The sequence below is a fragment of the Crocodylus porosus genome, unplaced genomic scaffold (assembly GCF_001723895.1).
Source record: "Crocodylus porosus isolate Cpor-Errol unplaced genomic scaffold, CroPor_comp1, whole genome shotgun sequence".
In the NCBI taxonomy this organism is placed as follows: Eukaryota; Metazoa; Chordata; order Crocodylia; family Crocodylidae; genus Crocodylus; species Crocodylus porosus.
The window spans coordinates 60,268,872-60,289,204 of NW_017728886.1; the positions used below are offsets into that span (position 1 = coordinate 60,268,872).

Below are 20,333 nucleotides of genomic sequence, written 5' to 3' on the forward strand. Positions count from 1 at the left end.
GATGGGAGACCTGGCGCTGTGATTACCTCTTCCCAGACTTTAGTTAATGCCGGGCCCTTCCTGATTAACATTTAAAAGATGTTCATTTAAAATAAATGGATGTCAGAGAAAGAAGCCAAACCTGGGTTCAAATGGATTGTCTCCCGGTGCCAAAGCCCCCCCGCTTATGCCTCTGTTTATATTTGGGTAATTGTTTTTTTAATTTTCCCATTAGGGAAATAATTTTCCCTTTTAATCTGTTCAAGCGGACCGGCTGTTTCATCAGCGAGGCACCGACTGTACAGCGAGGCACAGACAGCGCGGTACAGTCAAGGCGGAACTGCGTCGGGCAGGGCAGACACACAGCAGACAGACAGCCAGGCACGCAGACAGAGGGAGAGATGGATTTTGTAATGAATGGCTGAAGGGTGGCTCACGTTGCCATCCTCTCTGGACTCTGCTACTTCGGAGCCATGGCGCTAGCCCGAAGAAAGGCTGGCCTTTTTTTTTTTTATTTAATGCACAAAGTCTGGGGCTGCTTGGGATTTCTCCAGGTTTTTGCAAGGGAGATGGCTCCTCTGTTTATTGCAGAAGTCATCGCTTGGGATATACACCCGAAGCAGCTCCCCTCCCAAGACTAACACCCGGCTCCCCCAGGCAGCCCAGCCCTGTCCTGCTCTGCCCTGCCAGGCCAAGGAGCAGTGTGTCCAACCACCCGCCGCCTTCCCCTCTGCCTAAGGCGGATCGCTGAGCCTCCGCTCTGCAGCCGCTTACCCTTGGCTTTCAAAGCAGCCAGCAGCACAGGGCAAGAATAACAGCGTCAACAGAGCTCCGGCCATTTCCCCTCCAACCTATTGATCTGTCAGGCCTCACGTGGGTTAATCCCGGCGTGTTTGCCCACGCGGAGGGGACCCTCTTCCCTACTCTGACAAGTTATTTTGCAATGGACACGAGACAGCGGGACACCAGTGGTGCCTGCCATAGGCAGGCGAGGCAGACGGGGCCTCCCAAGGTTTCCCCTTGTCAGCTGGAGACGCCGTGTAGCCTGGTAGAGGTTGTTACAACTTCGCAGTGCCCATAAAACCTTTATGGAAAGGCTTCCTTTTCCCCCAATGTTATGGCAGGAGCTCCATCCCACCGCACACTCCTGCCTGCTAAGCGGGGCTTAATGCTAAGGGGGTAGATCCAGCAGCCCAGGGAGATTTCCCCCCACTGTTCCCCCTGGAATACTGTTTGCGCTCCCCCAGGTCGACAGAGCCCACAATGTGTTAATGTGTGATGGACAAACCCTTATCAGATTCCTAGGAGAGCCGTATCATGCTAACAAAATTAATACCATATAAGGAACCATTTTATTGGCCGGTATACAGGAAGGCTATTATCAATAGGCTTAACATTATAAATACAGATCTAAATAAAATGAAACGTGACCCCGCGCTCCACGTTCCAAATACATTTCTCTGCACAAATCAGGTATAAAAATTACTCCGGGGAAGTCCGCTCTTGCGGCGTGTTTGTTTTGCATTTGCCAAATTAAATAGAAAGTGCTTGCAAACCTAAAAGCATTACGGAATAGAAGAGAAGCGGTGGAAACCTTTCCAAAACTGTTTTGTAAAATAACTACCGCCCTTTGAAAAAAATTGATTAAGGTGGGGGGGGGGAGAAAATAAAAAGGAACATAAAAAGATGTGCAATCCTGGTCAGCCTTAATAATGCGAGCACAAACGCAGGGTTTCGTTTCTTTAATTACAACCGCCAAGAAATCAGGGCGAAAAAAAATAATGAGAGTGGGGACTAATGGGAGGAATAAAGCGTGTTTTAACCTTTGCCTTTTGTAGCAAAAGATCTCCCGAGCAGGGATTGGATTTTAGAGTTTGTCAGGCTGCCTGGTTTCAGGCGAAGGCAAGTTTCTTAGTCTCGTATAACTTGCCATTGGAGCCCAGTTCTCTGCCCTTCCCTGTTTTGTTTATACGAATGAGCAGTGGTGCTTTGATGGTCAAAGCACTCAGTCTAGATCATGAACTCAGCTCGGCTGTGTATTATCTGTGCTTTCTTTAATCGCTAACAAGGCCAAGGCAAATAGTAACTAGCATCATCAAACCCAGTGGAGTAAAACTAATAATGTTCACTTGATTCTTAACTATAAAAGATAATGGTCAATTTTGGATAAACTGAACTAATTTGGCATGCATCGTGTGTCGCTACTACATTGCAAACCCTCAGCAACATCGCCTGAAGATTAACCCTGCCTTTTTTTGTTTTGTTAAGAAATGCTAAAAAATACTGTTTATGCCAGACGAGGAAAAATAGTATCTTCTTCTTTCTTCTTATATAAGCAAACCCCATCTGGGGGTATATAAAAACAAGCAAATAAAGTTTAATAAATATCAAAGCAAGTAAAAAGGTGATTTCGTGGGGAATCTAATTTCAGGGCATACACAGAGCACTATCAAAATAAAACTTCATTGATCTAAGAAAAATATAATGGATGCATTAATAGAGTCGTTAAGCTGGTTTATTGGTTAGGCTAAAAATTAAAAACTAAAAAGAAATAAATAAAAACGACAGCTCAGCCCCAGCAAACTCTGGCTTGAAAATTTTAAACACATCGTGTTAAATAATGATTTATCCCTTTTATTATTTCCTGGGTAAAGCGAAAGGTACAACATTGTTACTCAGCGGATGCTATTCTGTATGCTAATTAAAATGTGCTTTTTATTTCTGACATTGGCAAATTGCAATTTGCGAAAATGTAAATCGCGGCGCAGGCTGTCACGGGAGCGTGTGCGCCATCGGGGTGCACGCTTGGAGATTACCTTTTATACAGCTCAAAAAAATGAATGCGATCGCTGCGGAGTTATTTAATATTAGAACTGTCAGTTGTCCCGGGTGTGTGTGTGCCAGGGTGCTTTTCTTCCTGGATTTGTTCCAAGGTAGACGGCTTTCAATCAGGAGGGGTAGGAGCAGCGTCTATGCCAAGAAAGGTGACGAATGACTAGCTCACTCATTCTATCTTTACTAGAAATTCTTTCGCGCCGGACGGGGAAAGAAGGATCTCGGTCTCTGACAGTGGATTATCCCTTATAACATTTTGGATGAGATTTAATTTTGATCCTAACCCTAAAGGCCTGATCCTCGGAATCTCCTTTGTGTCCTGGGCGCCGCTTTGCTAATTCGGATTAGAACCGTATTTTGCTGAGGGGTTCCGGAGCAGGAGATGCAGCAGGACAAAAGACACCCCAGCCGGTTCTCAAGGATTTACTCCATGCGGTCCAGAGGAAGAAGGCTGCTTTAGGATGCTCTGTAACCTTCCTACTGCGCTTAATCCAGGAGAGCAGCAACAACAATAGGGCGCTAAAGATATCAATACAATATTAAATATATCGATCTGCCTTTTAGTGCACCCTTTTTACCAAGATATATAGGGTGGGCAGGAATATTAAACATTTAAAGCGAGCTATGTATTGTCCTTAGTGCAGCAAGCTTTTCTTTAAGTACGGGTTTGATGCAAAATATAAATATCCTCTCTAGCCTGACACATCTATCTGTATGGATTGGCCTCCAGTTGCAGGTTTAGAGCATTTAATCAAAAGGATGTAACCAAAAACAAATAAATAAATAATGCCCAGGAGAGAAGCTGAGGAAAAGCCCTCCCTTGTACTGAGATGTGGGATCCGGTCTCGACCTGCCCCCAGGATCCAACAGCACGGTGTAAACACTGAGCTGCTTGGGGCTCGTCCCTCCCAAACACGCTCAGCCCGGGCATGTGAAATCATAAACAGTTATTGGAAGAAACCAGGTTGTTTTTGAGATGTCCTCTGAACAAGGCCGCCAGTAAACAGTCTGTAACCAGAGGGCGCTTTAACGGCTGCTGGGGTCCCCTTGATTTATTCAGATGAGTATTGACTGGGGCAGGGGAACAACAAGGAAAAATAAATGTTGTATCCAATACGCCGAACCCCAGCTGAGTGGTGTGCGGAGGAAGGGGCCAAAGGGGCGCCGGGACAGGCGGCTTTGCAATGGCTGGGTCTCCGCGGGCAGGTTCATGGAGAGCAGGATTCTGGCCCTGGGACTGCAGCATTGGGGATGCAAACCCTGGGTCCCCAGGTCCGCTCTGGGAGGCTCCCTCCGGGCCTCTCCCCTAGTCTCTCCAGGCTGCTCTCAGCACACCCTCCCAAGCACTGCAGGAAACTCTAATCCTCCTCTTTCTAGGTTTCCCTGTACGGAGGAGAATGATATTTCGACAGAGCCTATTTGATTTCGAGATTTAAACTTCCTGTGCTCACCTTGCAGCAACGTGTGCGCTAAAGCATGCAGCTAAACCAGTTCATTCACCTAGTGCCACACTTTTTTATTTTCATATGGGGATTATAAAAACAAAAAGACCTGTGGAACGCCAAGAACAAGAGAAACAACCTGAAAAATCTCCTGAACTACCCCTGGGACATGCTTATAGCGAGGGGAGACTGGAATAGATAGATTTATGGCGAGGATAGAAGTGAGATGGTTTGACCAATTTTCAGCCAGAACACGTGCCCTGCACAGAGGGGAAGGGGCATACCGAGAGATGGAGAAGGAGGAGATCTGAGGAATATTTTAAAGTTAGCCTTACCCAAACACTGACTTAATATACAATTAAATAACCAAACGATTACAAAATTAGTTCTTTGTACAAACGACTTAAACTCCGTTCACCACTCTGTACATCCAGCTGCAAATAAGAAAACCACCGCTGAAAGTTACCAAGCGCCTATAACTATACCACAGTTCAAGTCCAATAAGAACATCAAAATTATCTGTCATTTCCAGTGTAAGTTGCAGTAGATCTATTTGATTGAAGACACCTACTGTTTCCACACATAAATGTCAAGTTTCATAATATTTCCAGGGCTAGGATTTTTATAATGGGAAGAACTCTTCAGGATTCGCTGAAAAAATGTTTCCACATAACGTGGGTTTTTCCATACCGCTCGCCAAAACTTTATTGGGATTGAAAAAAAAATCAGCTGAAATCTAGCAAGCACCTTTAAATACTATGTCACGTATCAACTTTAATCACCAACTTGTTCAAACGCTTTCTCTCCCCTCTGGCCGCTTCCCAAATGCTTAATTGAAACACAATATAAGGTCACCCAAACTTTCCAAGAACTACTTTGATAGCAGCACATTCCGCTCATTTCCAAATGTAGGGCAGATAGAAGCGCTTACCTCCACGCATTTTCTCAACCAAAGCTAAGCAGGGTCCAACTTCTCAGGGAGGCGTTGGAAATGAGTCATTTGATTTCACAATAAGCTATCGGCTGGAGCTACTTTTGCAGACCTCAACCTAGAAAGTGAAATTATTTAACGTGCTGCTCCTAGAATGTAAAGTGAACAAAGGCCAAGATTTTTCCAGGGGTTCCCTTCTCCCACTGCGGCTTTGACATTGATCTGAAGAACGCCATCTTGTGGCAAAGGAGCTTCTAAGGAAGAGTGACTGACTCTCGGATTTAAATTCACTGTTATAATAAAAGGGATGCTAGAGACTGTGTCCAGACAATTGCTTTTCAGATCTAATTTCTACAGCTACGAAATTGCAGCAGAACCTCAGCTAAGTTTATAGCGGTGCATTCCATATATGCAAATGGACAAGTCATGGACACTTTTACGACCACATTGTCACAGCAGCACAGAGGATGTGCTTTTATTAGGTTAGAAAAGCAAACCCCAACCAGAGAAACTCCATGGCTGAACTGTCTCCAGGACTGGCCATGAATACCAGTTAATTTTTAACCAGGAAAGGAAGCTCCTTGCTTCACGCTCATTGCCATTCATCTATTCCCCTTTCTCTTTCTCTCTGCCTTTCTGCATCCACCTCTCCTTCCATCTCTCTCTCTCTCTTTTCAAGCATCCATTGTAGCATGCTAGACAAACAAACAAACAAACAAACCCCCTTTTTCTCATTTCCCCCATTTCCTTTGACGACACGGTGTCTGCCTGGGTGGGGATTGTCAACAAAAGGTCCAGAGCCATTTAGCCCTTCACCTCAAGGTTATGTGTGATGTCCAAAGCAATACAGAAGTTCAAAGCCAGTAAACAATAGGAAAACAGTATGTACTTTCTTTTCCTTATTATGATTAGGAAAAACATGAGAGATGCAAAGGCCATTCCCTAGGCCACATTCTCAACTAAGGCAGCCTTCCCCTCCTCAACTTCCCCCCCCCACCTTGGCGAAGCAGGAGACTTTCCCCCAGCCCTGTTCCACCAGACTCCTGTGCGGAATGTTTTTCAAAGCACACACTTTTCTTAAGGCTCTCACTCTTTCAACCGCCGGGACCTTCGCTGCTACTTAACCATCGGTTCAGTGCTGTGCTGAAAAACTCTGTCCCAACAGGAGGGATTCTAAAAATAATTCAGAACCAGTTTGTCCAGACCCCTGTGGTCTGAAATAAGTAAGAATATAATATTCATCTCCAGGAGATGAGAAGCACGTCAGTCTTGTACAGCTGAGAACAAAGGAGAAATCCTTGCAGTGAGTTACTAAAAAGTATCATTTTCCCTTCCCCCCTTGTAATCCAATGACATTTAGACCTAAATTAGCTTCGGTATGCATATTTTATTCAAAAGTACCCATCTTTTGCTTTGGATGAGAGTAAAGGGAGGTGGTGGTGAATGTAATGTACCTTGGCCAGCTGGACTAGAGAATTGGGGGTGTCTGCCTATTCCAACACTTAGATGAGACCAAAAAATATACAGTAACTAATGCCAGAATAAAAATATAAATTTTCCATTTTTTTTATTTTCCTTGTGCGCTGTTCCATTGTATACATGCAACCAAGTACTTTCGCATATTAAAAGAAAACTGTATATACACATAACGATACATATTGAAAACAGTGATGGAATATAAAGATATTGCATTGTGTGAACCGTGTAAAAGAAATTACATCCATTTGGTACGCTGATTGTTCAGAAAACACTTTTATCACCAATTTGTTGCTCATTGAAAAAAAAAAAACGACACCCTTTAACCCCCCCAAAGGAAAAAAAAATGTTCAAAAAGTTTTCAAACAAAATAGGCCGTGGGTTCTTTTTTATTTACAAGTCTTGTAAAACACTGTTCCTGTATGAAATATACATTCAGATATTCTTAACAGCAAATTACCTTAAGATAGAACACCGTATCTTTTGTAAACTGTTATAGAATTTTAAATATTTTAATTGCATTTTTTTTCTCGCTTTGGTTCCTGCAGGGAAATATATCTATTTATATATATATTTAAAATAACTCCAGACAACTCTCCATTCTTTGCATACGCCAACTGAGCGACAGAATACAGCTCGTGACATTTAAAGTAGACAACAACAAAATTACCATATGTACATTGTTTGGCTTCTGAATACGTGTCTCGCTAGTAACCTTCTAAAGAAACACGACTTTCCCTCCTTTAATGACCCAATCTCAGTGCATTGCACAAATCCAAGTTTCAATTAAGTGTTGTGTGGTATTTGCCAAACTGTCGTTCTCCACAGGTATTTCCTGAGGAAAGTTTGTGAGCCAGAAGCCAGAAGGTTAGTTTCCTTTATTTATTTTTTTTTCTTTTGAAAACTTTGAAATTCACTCTTTCTTGGTCATTTTATGCTGAACATTTAAATATGGGCATGGTGATTTGTCTCAAAAGGATGGCAGCCTCGCGATAGTTGGTCGATAAATAAAAACCAGCTAATTAAAATGGCTAACTATTTACCCTTTCAGTGATTGTTTCTTTAGCTATATGGCAAAAAACATATACCTGACCATTTTTAAAGGGAATAATCAAGTCTTTCAGATCCTCTCCCGCCCCCGCCCCCCAAATCCAACACGATTATATCCATCACTACTGCTGTGTGACAACTGTCATGGTTGGCCGTGTGAAATGTGTCCCAATTTCTCTATATTGAAATCAGTCGGTGGTGGAGCTCTGCTCTAAGCCAAGGGATTCCCATCCGAAGAACAAAAGGTTGGTTTTCAAAGTTTTACTTCGCAGTGGTCCTCATCACTTAAGCTCGCCAAGCCCTCTCTCCACACGCATGTTCCACAGTGAGCCCAGGGAACAAGAGCAACACCGGTTAGAAAATGAACCGAGTCAGGGGTTTCTGTCCCCATTGCAACTAGGGGAAGCCGGATCAGAATGAACCGCAGTGTCCGGGAAGGTGAGAGGTCTGGATTCTGCGCTCAGAGCAAAGAGGAGGCTTGCACGTTGGAAATGGATGCCATGTGGGTCAAAATCAAACCGATTCCAGTTGACGTGTAAATAGAGCAAGAACCCTCCTCCCCCCCCCCCAAGTCCGGAGTGGATTTACATGTATGTAAAATCTCAGGTCTCCCAGTCTCGTCAGCTACACACCTCTTCCTTCCACGTAACCCTGTGGCTTGACCTTGTCAAGGGCGAAATCTGAACGGAATCTCCTCTTGAAACCCGCGCCGAGTTTTAAAGTAGTGGATTAGCCGAGTAATATTGTAATCGGTCCCTGTTAATTTTTTTTTCTTTCATTCTCCTGTTCTGAAACCAAATCTTGACTTGCCGGTCGGTCAGGTTGAGCATTCGCGAGAGCTGCAGGCGCTTCTCTTTGTTGATGTAGACGCTGAAGAAGAATTCCCTTTCTAATTCCCGGATCTGGTATTTGGTGTAGGGGCATCTCTTTTTCCGGGTGCGTTGTCCACCTGTGGAGCGAAGCAAGGCAGAAGCCACTGAGACTTGCAGCGGATGGGAGCGAGAGAAACCCTCGGGCCGGGAGCAGTAATGAGCGACATCTGCCTGCTCCCTGGCTCCTGCGGGCGAGCCCCCTCCACGCGGCTCCTTACCTTGTGGCGGAGCCTCCGGAGCAGAGCCCGGGCAGCAGGGCGTGCTCCCCAGGGTAATTGTCTCTGATATGTCCTCCATAGGAGGTCTATATTGGGCAGCGGGCACGACCGCTACGAGCACCGCGCCTCGGCGCAGGGACCCGGGCGGGACCCGCAGCCAAGCCCGGCCCCGGACTCCGGGCTCAGCCCGCAGCTCCCAGCCCACGGGAAGTGCTCGCTGCCCCGGCGGGACTGATCACTAAACAACAGCTGCGCAGAGATATTTCAGCCTTCCTCACCTGGATCCCTTCAGCCAGACCTTACGGGATCCAGAGCCGGGAGCACATTTGCAAGCCCAGTCTACTCCCATGGAGGTTTTATTCTGCGCACACAGCCCGGCTTCACACCCCCACCGCTGCATTTACCTCTTCTCTTTCAATCAGAGGCAAAGCCCCTGCGCCCAAGCCTGCTAGGAAATCACTGCATTCCTCCTGGCTCCGCTATTTCCAACCTCTCTGTCCACGCCAGCACGTTATTCCTTTCCCCCTTTCGCCCCTCTCGGTTTAAAGTTCATTAAGCAGAGTAGAAAGGTTTTCAAGGTTCAAAAGCTTTTTACATTACACATTGCTGCTATCCCTTTAAAAACTTCCTTTTCTGGTACAGTTCATTGTCGAGGTATATTTTCCCGAGCTGTACATTAGCTTTGCCTTTTAAAAAGAACACATAAAAAATCAGACTTTGACATATTGAATAACAATTGTAAGTAACAAACTGTTGGACAGAAGGCAACACGTAATTGCCACAGTGCCTTAGTAAAATGGCTTCCTTTAGACAAAAAGGCCAGCTTTAGGTTAATTTGTTTCTTTTAATATATTGCTACAGTTCAGGCGGCTACTTTATCTGTTAAACACTATTCTAGTGCAGTCGTTAAAATAGGGATGGCTTTGAATTCAGCCCCTAACTAGACTGCTGGTGCAACACATGGCTTTTATAAAATCACTGGATTACATTGATATCAAAGGAGGCAGGATCCCTTTTTGGTGAATTTACAGGCACCAAACGTACGTTATTATATTTTCGAGACTTGACCACAGAGCTCCTTTTTTATTATAATTTAGAAAAAAAAGGAAAGGAGAAAGATTTTTTTTTTAAGGCATCCATTGGCCGGTGGGTATTTCACGGCCAATTTCAGCACTAAGCACGTGATCTTGCCTTTTATAACAAAGTTTTGTTGGGGGAAATCTAAAGGCCCTTCATAAACCTTATATGCTTATAAAACAGCATATAAAATTTTAACAGCGGTGGTGCGCTAGATTTCAAACTCCCTTTCATAAAGCGCTTGGGCGCTGGCTTTATACGTACTGGAGCTGCTGGATTTCTCCTCATTGTTGCCGGAAGATGACTCTGGGCTGCTGCTGCTCTCTGCCCTCCTCCGCCTCTCCTTCTCCTCTGCTGCTGGGGCTCCTGCCTCCCTGCTGCAGCCTCCCTCCGAACTTGAAGTTGCAGCAGCTGCCGGAGGCATTTTCTCGCCATTCTTGTCTACGGAATAGTCCGAGGAGGACAGGTTTTCCGTGGTGCCATAAGCCGTCTCGAAAAACTGGTCGAAAGCCTGGGGCAGGACCCCGTTCCGCCCCACCGTGCTATAGAAATTGGAGGAGACGTTGGTGGTGGGGTGGTAGACGTTTGCTGTGTTTTTGCCGAACATCTCGCCCATGCTAGCTGTGTTGGTGGCAGGCAGGCAGTCTCTGTGCATGATCTCCTCTGCTGAGTAGCAGTGGGGCAGATTGCTCCTGGCGTGCCACTTACTGGAGGGATCAATGGCATACTCTCGGAAGGTCACTTCTCTCACAGGTTGGACCTGGGGTAGGTTGGAAGAGTAGGAGTATGTCATAGGGCGAGAAGACGGGGTCTGGGGCAGAAAAGAAGGGAGGCTGGAGAAATCAGGAGCCGAGACGTAGTAAGTACAACTTGGCAAATACATGTTAGAGGAACAAGGAACACGCTCATCAAAATCCATCATTAGGCTACCTCGGGTTCTCCGCATTAGCTGAGCTTAACATGATTCTCTAATGCAGCTGCCTCTTTGAAGCAGATCCGTGAAGTAAGAAATTTGGAGACGTAAGCTGACGTGGAAATCTATCCCCATCCTTAGCAGGGAGGTGCTGGTCATGTGACCAAATGTTGAAATTGACAAGCTGCAAGTATGGGCCCTTTCTTCTTTGTAGCCATCTCAAGGGAAGCAACAGATCGTCACTTTGGTTTTCTCACTAAAAGCACGTAATCTCAAATGTAACTCAGGTTTGCCTTGTGTACCCTTAGAGGACAGAAAGGCGCATGACAGACACTTCCCCGTACTTATCAGCCTGGCCAATTGCACCCAGTGGCTGTGGAGTAGAAAGAATTAGAAATACCCACAGGGCTAGGTGAGACCTTCTTTGTTTGTTTGCGTGATTGTTTGTAAATCTGAAAAAAAAAATATAAAAAGACAATTAAAAAATAAAAAAGAAAAGAAAGAAAGAACGGCGCTGAAGTGCTCGTTTCTCTCCTCAGGCTGCTTTCTAGCAGGCGGTGCTCTTAAAGCAATCTCTCTGTTCCTGCAGAAGATACTCGCCCTGCAGGGTTTTTTGCTGGAGACATGGCTGGGAAGAATGTGCCAGGGTCAAGTCTGTACTGATTTTCATGGTGAATAGATTACATGCTTGCATTCATGTTCACTTCCGAAGCGCTTAGTGTCTTCCTTCCCTTTCTTACATATTAACCTCAAATACCCTGTGAGGCTTCAGCCGAGCTTTGCGAGAGGTATTTAACAATGTTTTACTCCCACAGTGCAGGTTCGCTCCGTGCCTCCCCTCCAAACCTTTCTCTATTTGCAATGCCAGAAACCCTTTAGCCTGCAGACCACTGAGTAAAGAGTGTTTGCTGATCTATTTGCCTCAACAGTGCTGCTAAATACTTGGGAAACCAATGGACTCTGGGTTATCCGGGTTTGACAAATATTCCAAGTTTAATTCCCAGAAACTTAGTTAAAATTATTTGCCTTAGTATTAACCCGTGCTAACAAACTTGCAGTACCCAGGTCCTCTCCCTTTTGCTTCAAACCGTCGGTGCAGGTTGAGACCCAGGGAGACCTATTTGCAAAACGTGGTAAAGATTTTACTATTGTTGCATGAAAGGGATGATATAGAAAGCGGATTGTACAGGGCAGAGACTAAAAAGTAGTTCTCTGCCAATAAAAATGCACACCCCACCGAATAAGCAGTGCCAAAGAAAACAGAGAAATGCGCCAAAAACTACAGCACCTTTTGAGGCATGGACATCCTTAGGCTGTTGAAAAAAACATATTTTTTGCTATTCTGATGCTCGATTTCAGAAGAGAAATATTTAGGTTCCGGCTGGATTTATTCCAAACAGAAAAACAGAACTCTTCCACGGCCACAGACGACTCTGGGGATGGTGGTGTCACTGCGAAATGAGACAGAGTTCAAGATGTGTGTTCCTGTGGATTTGAGCGCGCGCTGGGAAGAAAAGTGCAAATTTCAAGAAAGCCCCATTGTGATTTTTTTTTGAACCTCCGCAATGTTGGAGACGTATTTATACATCCGGGGAAAGTTCTATTGTAAATTTCGGAGATCTTCGGTATTTAAATGTCAACATCGATTTGTTTATTTATTGCCTGGCTTATTGTAACTGACTCAATAACAAATCTAATCATGTTGTGCACTGAAAAAAATATTCTCATTATGTATTTTCGCTAAATTATAGTTAACTATTACAGTTGGATTCAAGCTGTAAATATCAATATTATCAAGTAATTACTTTGCAGTGGAGTAAACTAATTTATTAGCATTAGTGTTTATATGCCTTTTTTTTTATTATTTTACAAGGGTTACCAATCGCAAATCAAATGCTTCGGACATATCCCTTTAATGAACTCTTTCTTTGGGTTTGCTGCAAGAACTTTTATGCTTTCTCAGTGTTTGTGAGCTGAACTTGGAATTATTAATTAATCTTCCAGGGTGACATGTTTGCTAGAAAGTGGATGGAAAGAAGAGATATGCATGCCATCAAAGTGCTATCGGAAGATTGCATTGTCGTTTGGGGATTGTAAATTCCGCCACCCCCCCCCCCTTTTTTTTTTTTAAAGACCGTGGTAGAAATTTTCAGCATCTCAGCCGGGCTTATTCTTTAATTCTACACTATTGCTCTTTACTTGTTTTTTCCTCCCTTTAAGACCCCCTTTAAAAAGGGAGGGGGGGTTTCTTCGTATCTGACTAGTGCTCATTTTCCCTTCCTTTCAATTCTTTACATGATAATGTATTTCTCCCCCCCCCCATACCCCTTCCCGACAAAAAGGAATGTATAGAGGATTTCAGTGACTTTGAGATAACAAAGGCGCCACCATTGCAGAGACTTGCCCCGCCTCTGTGTGATGGCAAACAAATTCTTGCACTTGTATTAGGGCTTTTAAAGGCCATAATTGAACGCGGCGCGTCTAGGGGAACCGAAAACAGTTCTAGACTGACCTGCGGTTTTATTGCACTTTTGGCAGTCAACTTCAGCTTGTGTCAGAGCAGACATGACAGAGCTGACCAACGGTTAATCGGGAGACGCCACCTACTTGGAATCACTGCCGTCCCCTCCGCATTAAATAAATCCCAGAGCTGGGGGCTGAATTGGGGTGCAGTGCTGAGCAAGGTTTGTATGGGGCTCTTTCCTGCGCCTCTTTCCATTGCATTTCTGCCGGGGTAGGTCCAGACTCTGACTTAGGGTGCTTGGGGCGGGGGGTCTTTCTGAAACAAAGGAAAATCCAGGAAAACAGGCGAGAAGGCGAATCATAATGCCAGCCCAGTGCCTCTTCCATTAGAATAGCCTGCGCCAGTACAACCCTGTGGCTGGGTAGTAGGGCTGGACACACGTCTTTCTGGCTGGGCTGGGGAGGTGCTTGCCCAAACAAGCAGGAGACTTGGCTCACTAGAGCAGAGTGGAATGGGGGAGAAAATAAAATGCACCCTGACAGACGGTTGCATTGGGGGAACAGTTAGAGAAGATCATGGCAAAGGCTTCCGCGGGCAACTAGGCAGCAGAATTAGCAAGCACCCAGGACACCGTTCCTTCCCCGCTTAATCTGCTGTAAAGTGAAAACAGATAATGCTCGCTTGCAGCCCCGGACCGGTTTGGTAAATGCAGGGAGCCTGGTGGGATGTTGTTGCTTTCAACACAATCCAAAGGTAGATTATTTTGTCTCATTTGAAATCGGGGCTTCTGCGTTTGGGAAGCGAAAAATGGAAAGAAAAGAAAAATCCACCCCCATGCCTTTGGCTGCTAATCTCCGAGAAAACAACGTCAACGAAAGGAGGCATTTCACTGTGCAAAGCAGAAATGCAATCGTTCTTCCTTGGCGTTGCCTGGTCTGGCTGCGAGAGGCGGACGTGGGTAATACTACCGTTATGTATTTTGCAGGACAGTATAGGTGTACTTTTTCCCCCTGGCCAAATCAAGCTAAGAGTGGAGTAGATTTGGGGAGCAGGTTTGCTCAGAGCTACCTAGGCAAACCGAGCAAAAAAAAAATCCCTATGTATCTATTTATATACATTTCGCCTAGTAAGGGATCTGGCACCCCTCGGACGCCCAGCGTTTGTCTGCTCGGCTCGCGGGGGAACTGTTTCAAATCTTATCGTGGTTCTTTAAAAGGTCAAGTTCTGTCTCATGCGAAGTGTTGACTTTTGTGTTGCATTTCCAGTTATTAATCCAGCAGAGATCAGGCTCGCTCTAGCCTTCAGATTTGGTTGAGTATTTTTTTTTTTTTAGTTTTATTTTTTGCATTACACAGGAACAGCAGGTAGTAAATGCGAATGACTGAAAATGACAGTGGCGTGAAAAAGAGCTGCTCCAAATATTGCATTTGAGGTGCTTTTGAAAAGCAAAAAAATAATGGATTTTCAGTAGGGCTGTCTTTTAGGTTGGCGGGAGCGCCGCAAAGGCAAACCGTGTCAGGCTCATCTAGCCAGTACCTCTACTTGCACTTCTTAGAAAAGGGGAAGATGGAGAAATATGCAACATTGCTTTGCCCCTGAAACCCTCCCTGTTTGCTAAATGAAAAAAGAGCATCTTTGAGGTTGCAACACAACGCAGCGTTTGATGGAAGCGTCTCAACCTCCCCGAATTTAAAAATCGTGCCCTGTGTTTGGATTAAAAATTATTCCAGATTTACAGGTTCTCTAATTAGCTCTGGTTCTCTTTTCTGGGTGCCTTTCTGACCGTCGTGCTAATGAGCTCTATAGAGTACTAATCAAAATAGTTTGCCACCTAAACACATCTCCTTAACACGTTCGTAAAAAGAATTGCTCCGATATTTTGAGAAAGGCTTACGAGTGGGGCTGCCCCTCGGGTTGGAACCCGCGGCAGATTTCTCCGCGCAGCAGAGCGCCTTGGCAGTGGTTGGATGGGGAGGCTCAGGGCTGGCTCCCAGTTTCTGCCCTGCTTCTGCCCGGAGGTGCCCATTTGTGTAGAGGAGCAGGAGCAAATGTAAACAGCGTTCATCTCTTTTGCCCTCTCGCAGCTCCGTACTTCTGAATAGCTTCAGAGGATGGTGGAAATCGCTTTGCTTATAAGCATGAACTAAATACCCCCAGTAAAGGCAAGGAATCTGGGGGTTGTGTCTTGTTTTCAAAGTAACAGAGGATGGCATATACTGGGGTGGATTGTGTGTGCGGGTTGGATTATTTTCTTAATTTAATCCCGTTGCAGGGATTGCACCAGGGGTTTTCCTTCACCTGGATCAATTTTAGGGTTTGATCAAATCTCAGCACCCCTCCCACGATCGCTAGAGCTCAGCATTTAATTCTCATTATTTTAAAACTTCCTCTAGAAGAGCGGTATCGTAGAGCTGCTGGGAAAGGGAGGGTGTATTCACCCCACCCCACCCAAGGTAAACACCGAGCTCCTTTCTTAAACAGGAAACTTATTCGAGTAAACAGAGTTTTCCTTTCAAATGTTTTTTTCCCCCTGTCCTTTGTAAGCAAAATGCCGGGTTTTCTCCGCCCCGCGCCGCAAGCACCTTTACACGCGATGCGTGTGCATGTGCGTGTGTCTCAAGGTCGTGTGCCTGGGACCCAGAGCCCACGCTTCTTGCCAACGCCTCACGATTTTTGCCAACACTGAGGAAGAAAATGGAGGCAAAGTCAGGAATAAGGTGGACAGAAGGAGTCTGGGTTTGGATGTCCAAGGGTTTCTGCAATTGATTGACTGTCCATGACCGTCCCCCGCCCCCCTTGTCTGCTCAGCTCCACTTCCCCGACACTTGAAAACGCACATTAACCGGTTTCTTTCCACGGACGCAGATGCAGGTGCAAGAGCCTACTGGCAACTGTGGGGAGCAGGGAGCGGGTGTCTGGACCAGTTGGCCTGCTCTAAAACGTCTGCGAAAGCAACACTAGCCCCGCTTCTAATCCCTTGATATAGAAACCGCGTCTCTATTAACCAACGTCCACCCATATTCATATCCACAGATGCCTGGGTCGTTAACGTCAGTTGTAGTAAACAGGTTGCGAGCACCTTTCATGTGCAAGTGTGAGCTGTGGAAATCCCCACAGCGGTTTAGCGGGGACCTCCAGCATTTATTTCCAGAAACCGCTATATAAAACAATGCGAGTAGCTATCCAGCGGAGCTCACCGCCCCGAGAAAAAGCCTCACGCCAAACCCCAAGAACAGAGATTTCAGCCACGACCATATTCGATCACAAATGTCTTCCTTGCCTGCAAGGAGCCACACACCCAACAGCCAAGACATCCCCAGCAAGGCATTCCAGCGCCGACAGATATTTAAAAGTATTGCTACAAGTGATGCCTTGAACTTGACCTTACATTTGTTAATCAAGGAAATAAATACGTCGAAAATCAGAAATCGCATTGCCTTGCCTCCCACAGACAACGATTGTGTTATAAACGAATGGAGGGTGCAAACAACGAGGACCAGTTGCTGCGACCTAGATAATCTGCTCTTAGCATTAAGGTTTTAAAGTTCGCCCAATAAAATAGCTCTATGGCGAGACCAACTCGTGGTGTTGCGATTATTCGTGGGGAGCGATGATGGCGCTTTGCTGGGCTCAGGGCAAAATTTCGGTCGTTGTAATCGATTTGGGTTCTCAGATAATTTGGTTTATAGTGTGAGATGGTTAACCCGGACGCGTGCTGAATTTTAACAGTGAACCTTACCGGTAGGGTTTTTAAATATATCTGTATACATCATACATATCCATCTATACATGGAAAATATGTATGTGTTTTGCCCAAGTCTCCTGGAAAACCCCTCGGATTTGCTCGGTAGCACATTGCTAACTTTATAGGAGAGCCCTGCTCATGGATCGTGAAACACACCGCGCGGTTCTTCATCAAGGATTGTTTCAGGGGGTGGATACAGGAAGTATCACTATACCGAGACTGTCAAAGCAACGACTTCAAAGCGCTAAGAACTGCATTGTAGTACGGCTAGCTGAGCTCCTGCACCTTTACAACGATGTAGTTGTATAACACCAACTTAAACCCACTTTTCCAACGCTCTGGTCCTGCAACACACTTGTGATTCTGGGCTGGGAGGGTGACTTTCTCCTGCGCGTTTGCTGCTTCGCGTGTCATATAAGGATTCCCTTATAAGTCTCCTTCTTCCACAACTCCTCCTAGGGCTGCTCCTGGCTATCCTCAGTTCAAAATGCCCCTTGCAGTGTTATTCCACGACGGCTGGAATAGCCGTGAGGACACACAAGGAGCTAGGAAGGTGGCTAGGGCAGCGCAACAGAGAGCTGGGACCTCTTCACAAAACCCAGCCAATGCTGCGGGGCTGAGCGAGGGATGTCGAGCCCTTTCTTTTAATTTCGGGTTCAGTTTCCCTTCAATCAGGTACTTTGCATTTGGTTAGAGCTGCAGCTATTTAGAAAGCTGACAGCAACCCAAGGTGTCTCTGTGTTTAAACCCATTCATTTTGTGCCCCCGCCTTCCCCCCACCAAGGTAAGCCTGGTCTAACATCCCAGATATTCCCAGCGCAGGCTGGGCAGGGGCTGACCTAGGTGGTGGAGATGAACTTCAGCTTCAGTTCAAGGGGCAGGTTACAAAACCCTGCGGTAATTTGTTTGCAGACAGGGCTGGAAGCAGACAGGTTAAAGAGCCGCTCTGAGGAAGTAGTCAGGAAATTCAGCCATATATGGTGGGTGCTGGGGAGGAGGGAGAAACCCCCTAACTCTCATCAGGAATGAAACAGCAACGCACGGGCCACTGGTTAGAGCACAATCCAGGGAGAAAATCAGCCGATTGGTTTTCAGTTTGATCTGACCCGGTTTGGAAGGGAAGCAGCCACCCCCACCCCCCATCAGCCTTTATAGAGGCTCCCTGGACCCCGGCTCTGCCTCTGCCCCTCTGAGCCTCCGGCGAGGCCACAGCATCTCGCTGGAAAGGTGGAGCCGGGGGGCGCGGGCAGGAGTCCCGCTCCCGTGGGCGTCACCACCACCACTGCCCCCTGCCAGCCCCAGAATCGGGTCCTCCCGCTTATGCCAGGGGCAGGATAAAGGCTGGGAAGGGGGCGCCGGGGGCAGTGAAGGAGGAAACAACACCCTGCAAAGGCCCAAATCGCGAGCCGTGCGCGGGGGTCAGAGCCACAGCAACACGGGGGAGGGAAACACGCAGCCCCGGGCAGTAAGAGCGAGAAAATCTTACCCCAGCCTCCGGGAGCCTCCCGCCTGGTGCAAAACATCCCGGCGCAGAGCGGCAGCGGGCAGCCCGCGCCTGGCCCAGCCTCGCCGCGGTCACGAGTGGTCCCCAGCCCCCGCCGGGCTGGACCCGCGCCTCTGGGGGCCGCGGCCTGGATCCGGCCGCCAGGGCCGGGGCTCCCTCCTGCCGCCCGGCCCCTCTGGGCCTGGCAGCGGGGCGGGGGGTGGTGCTCGGGCAGAGATGGTGAGTCCCCAGGTGACTGCCACGGCCCCCGCGCCCGGCCGGCGCAGTGCGAGCCGCGGAGCCTCCCTCCCCGGCACAGCCCGGGCCACCGCACAGCAATGACCGTGGATCCTGCGTTGTAGGACTTGACCTTTACTGCGGAGAGGAGGGCGCTTTCCTCCGCGCTGAAGGGGGAGCGGGGGGAAGGGAAGATGCTCTCGTGGGGGATCTCGGGGCAGAGGCAGCTCTGGGAGCTGCGGAGGGCTGCGCGCCTGGAGGAGCAGCGGGCGGCCGGGGAGGCGAGGGGCAATTCCCAGGGAAGGGAGAATAGGAGGCTCCTAAGAAAAGAAACAACAACTGGCCGGGCCAGCGCAGGGTGGGACCCGGCTCGCCAGCGGGCGGCTGTGCTGGCAGGCCCGGCCTCCGCGTTGTCCTAGCCGCAAAGGCATGAGGACATCTCCGCGACGCGCCCGCAAACCCGCTGCGGGCCCCGATCGCCCGCCTGCCTGCCCGGCCGCGCCGGCATCTGCGTCTCTGAAACGCTGTCGTGGTTTTATTGCTAGGGTGGCCCGCAGAGGGACTGACGGGGTGGGGGCAGACAGGGCAACATTTTTGAAACCTGAATTTATGGTGTGGAGGCCCCGTTCTCACTCGTCGGGCACACGGGGACATCTAAAGCCATTTCCTCACCAGCGTGACATCATTTTTATATTGCAGTCACTACCATTGCAAGCACCTCGATTATCACTATTATTGCTATTATTACTATTATCACTACAATTACTCCTCCTCCTCCTCTTCTTCTTCTGTTTCCCACCAAAGCAAGCTAGTATTTTCAGCTGGAAGTCCCTCTCCCGCCCGCCCTCAGCCCTTTCTGAAATAGACCTGGCTTTGCAGGTATACTTATAATTCTTCTTCTTTTTTTTTTAAAGGAAATATGCTGCTGTCAAATTTTATTTCCCGTTGCAAACTGCCTCTGTTCCTGCCAAGAGTTCAAGGCGGAGATGGATTAAATATGGGATTATTTTCTTGCCGTGGAAAAAATACAAAACATTTGTTTCCTCCTTCCCTCGCATCAAGTGGCCTGAAACCTTTTTAGTCCGTGGGAATTGTACAACGCGAGCTTCTAAGGACACGAGGAATTAAGGCCATATAAATCAATGCATTCAGACGTTTGGAATTAAACTTTAGGCCGTTGAATTTTGCGCGAATTACAAAGAAGGAGGCTGGGCTAATCTTTTTATCTTTAATTATGTCTTGCATTGAGACAGAAATATTAGCCTGACATTAATGTTTCAATAAATACTCCGGCAGGAGAAAAAAAAAAAAGGACGATATTATTAACGCGCTTTCATGTCTTTCGCTTCTTTCTTTTGCTCTTAGGTTGCATTTTTTTAATAGGGTGCGGAGAGGAAAGTCAAGTTACAAGCTCCGTCTTATTTTTGTGCCTTTGTGCGGGATTAAACCCCCCCCCCAGCTATTGGTGCTTCTTTCGTCTGAAGAAATGATGTGTGCGAATAACATGGGGAATGTCTTAGACCTCCATCAAACATCAGGGGCACAGAAAGCCCTTCCACCGCCATTTTAACACGTTTGTAGTAAGATTGGGAAAAAAACGGGCATGTGTGT

The 20,333-nt window shown here is 46.9% G+C and overlaps 2 protein-coding genes across 2 annotated transcripts in view; both read right to left on the minus strand.

The window, feature by feature from the left end:
- The window catches only part of HOXA9 (homeobox A9), a 17,650-nt gene extending 12,329 nt beyond the window's left edge, over positions 1-5,321 (minus strand). The window contains exon 1 of the mRNA XM_019535207.1: positions 5,188-5,321. Within this exon, the coding sequence (XP_019390752.1) occupies positions 5,188-5,197 (10 nt within the window). The 5' untranslated portion in view covers positions 5,198-5,321. The remainder of the gene's footprint in view (positions 1-5,187) is intronic.
- Positions 5,322-6,737: 1,416 nt separating this feature from the next.
- On the minus strand, positions 6,738-11,200 carry HOXA11 (homeobox A11). The gene is made up of 2 exons (XM_019535273.1): positions 10,145-11,200; positions 6,738-8,662 (listed from the first exon to the last, which is right to left on the minus strand). The coding sequence occupies exons 1-2, from the start codon at positions 10,824-10,826 to the stop codon at positions 8,430-8,432; spliced, it is 915 nt and encodes a 304-aa protein (XP_019390818.1). The 5' UTR covers positions 10,827-11,200; the 3' UTR covers positions 6,738-8,429.
- Between the last annotated feature and the right edge of the window lie 9,133 nt (positions 11,201-20,333).

Excerpts from the sequence above, each read along its gene's own strand:
- HOXA11 (XM_019535273.1), bottom strand. The coding sequence starts at position 10,826 with ATGCGGAGAACCCGAGGTAGCCTAATGATGGATTTTGATGAGCGTGTT. Across the intron at positions 8,663-10,144 it reads GGAGAAATCCAGCAGCTCCA|GTGGACAACGCACCCGGAAA; the intron begins GTACGTATAAAG and ends TTCGCTCCACAG.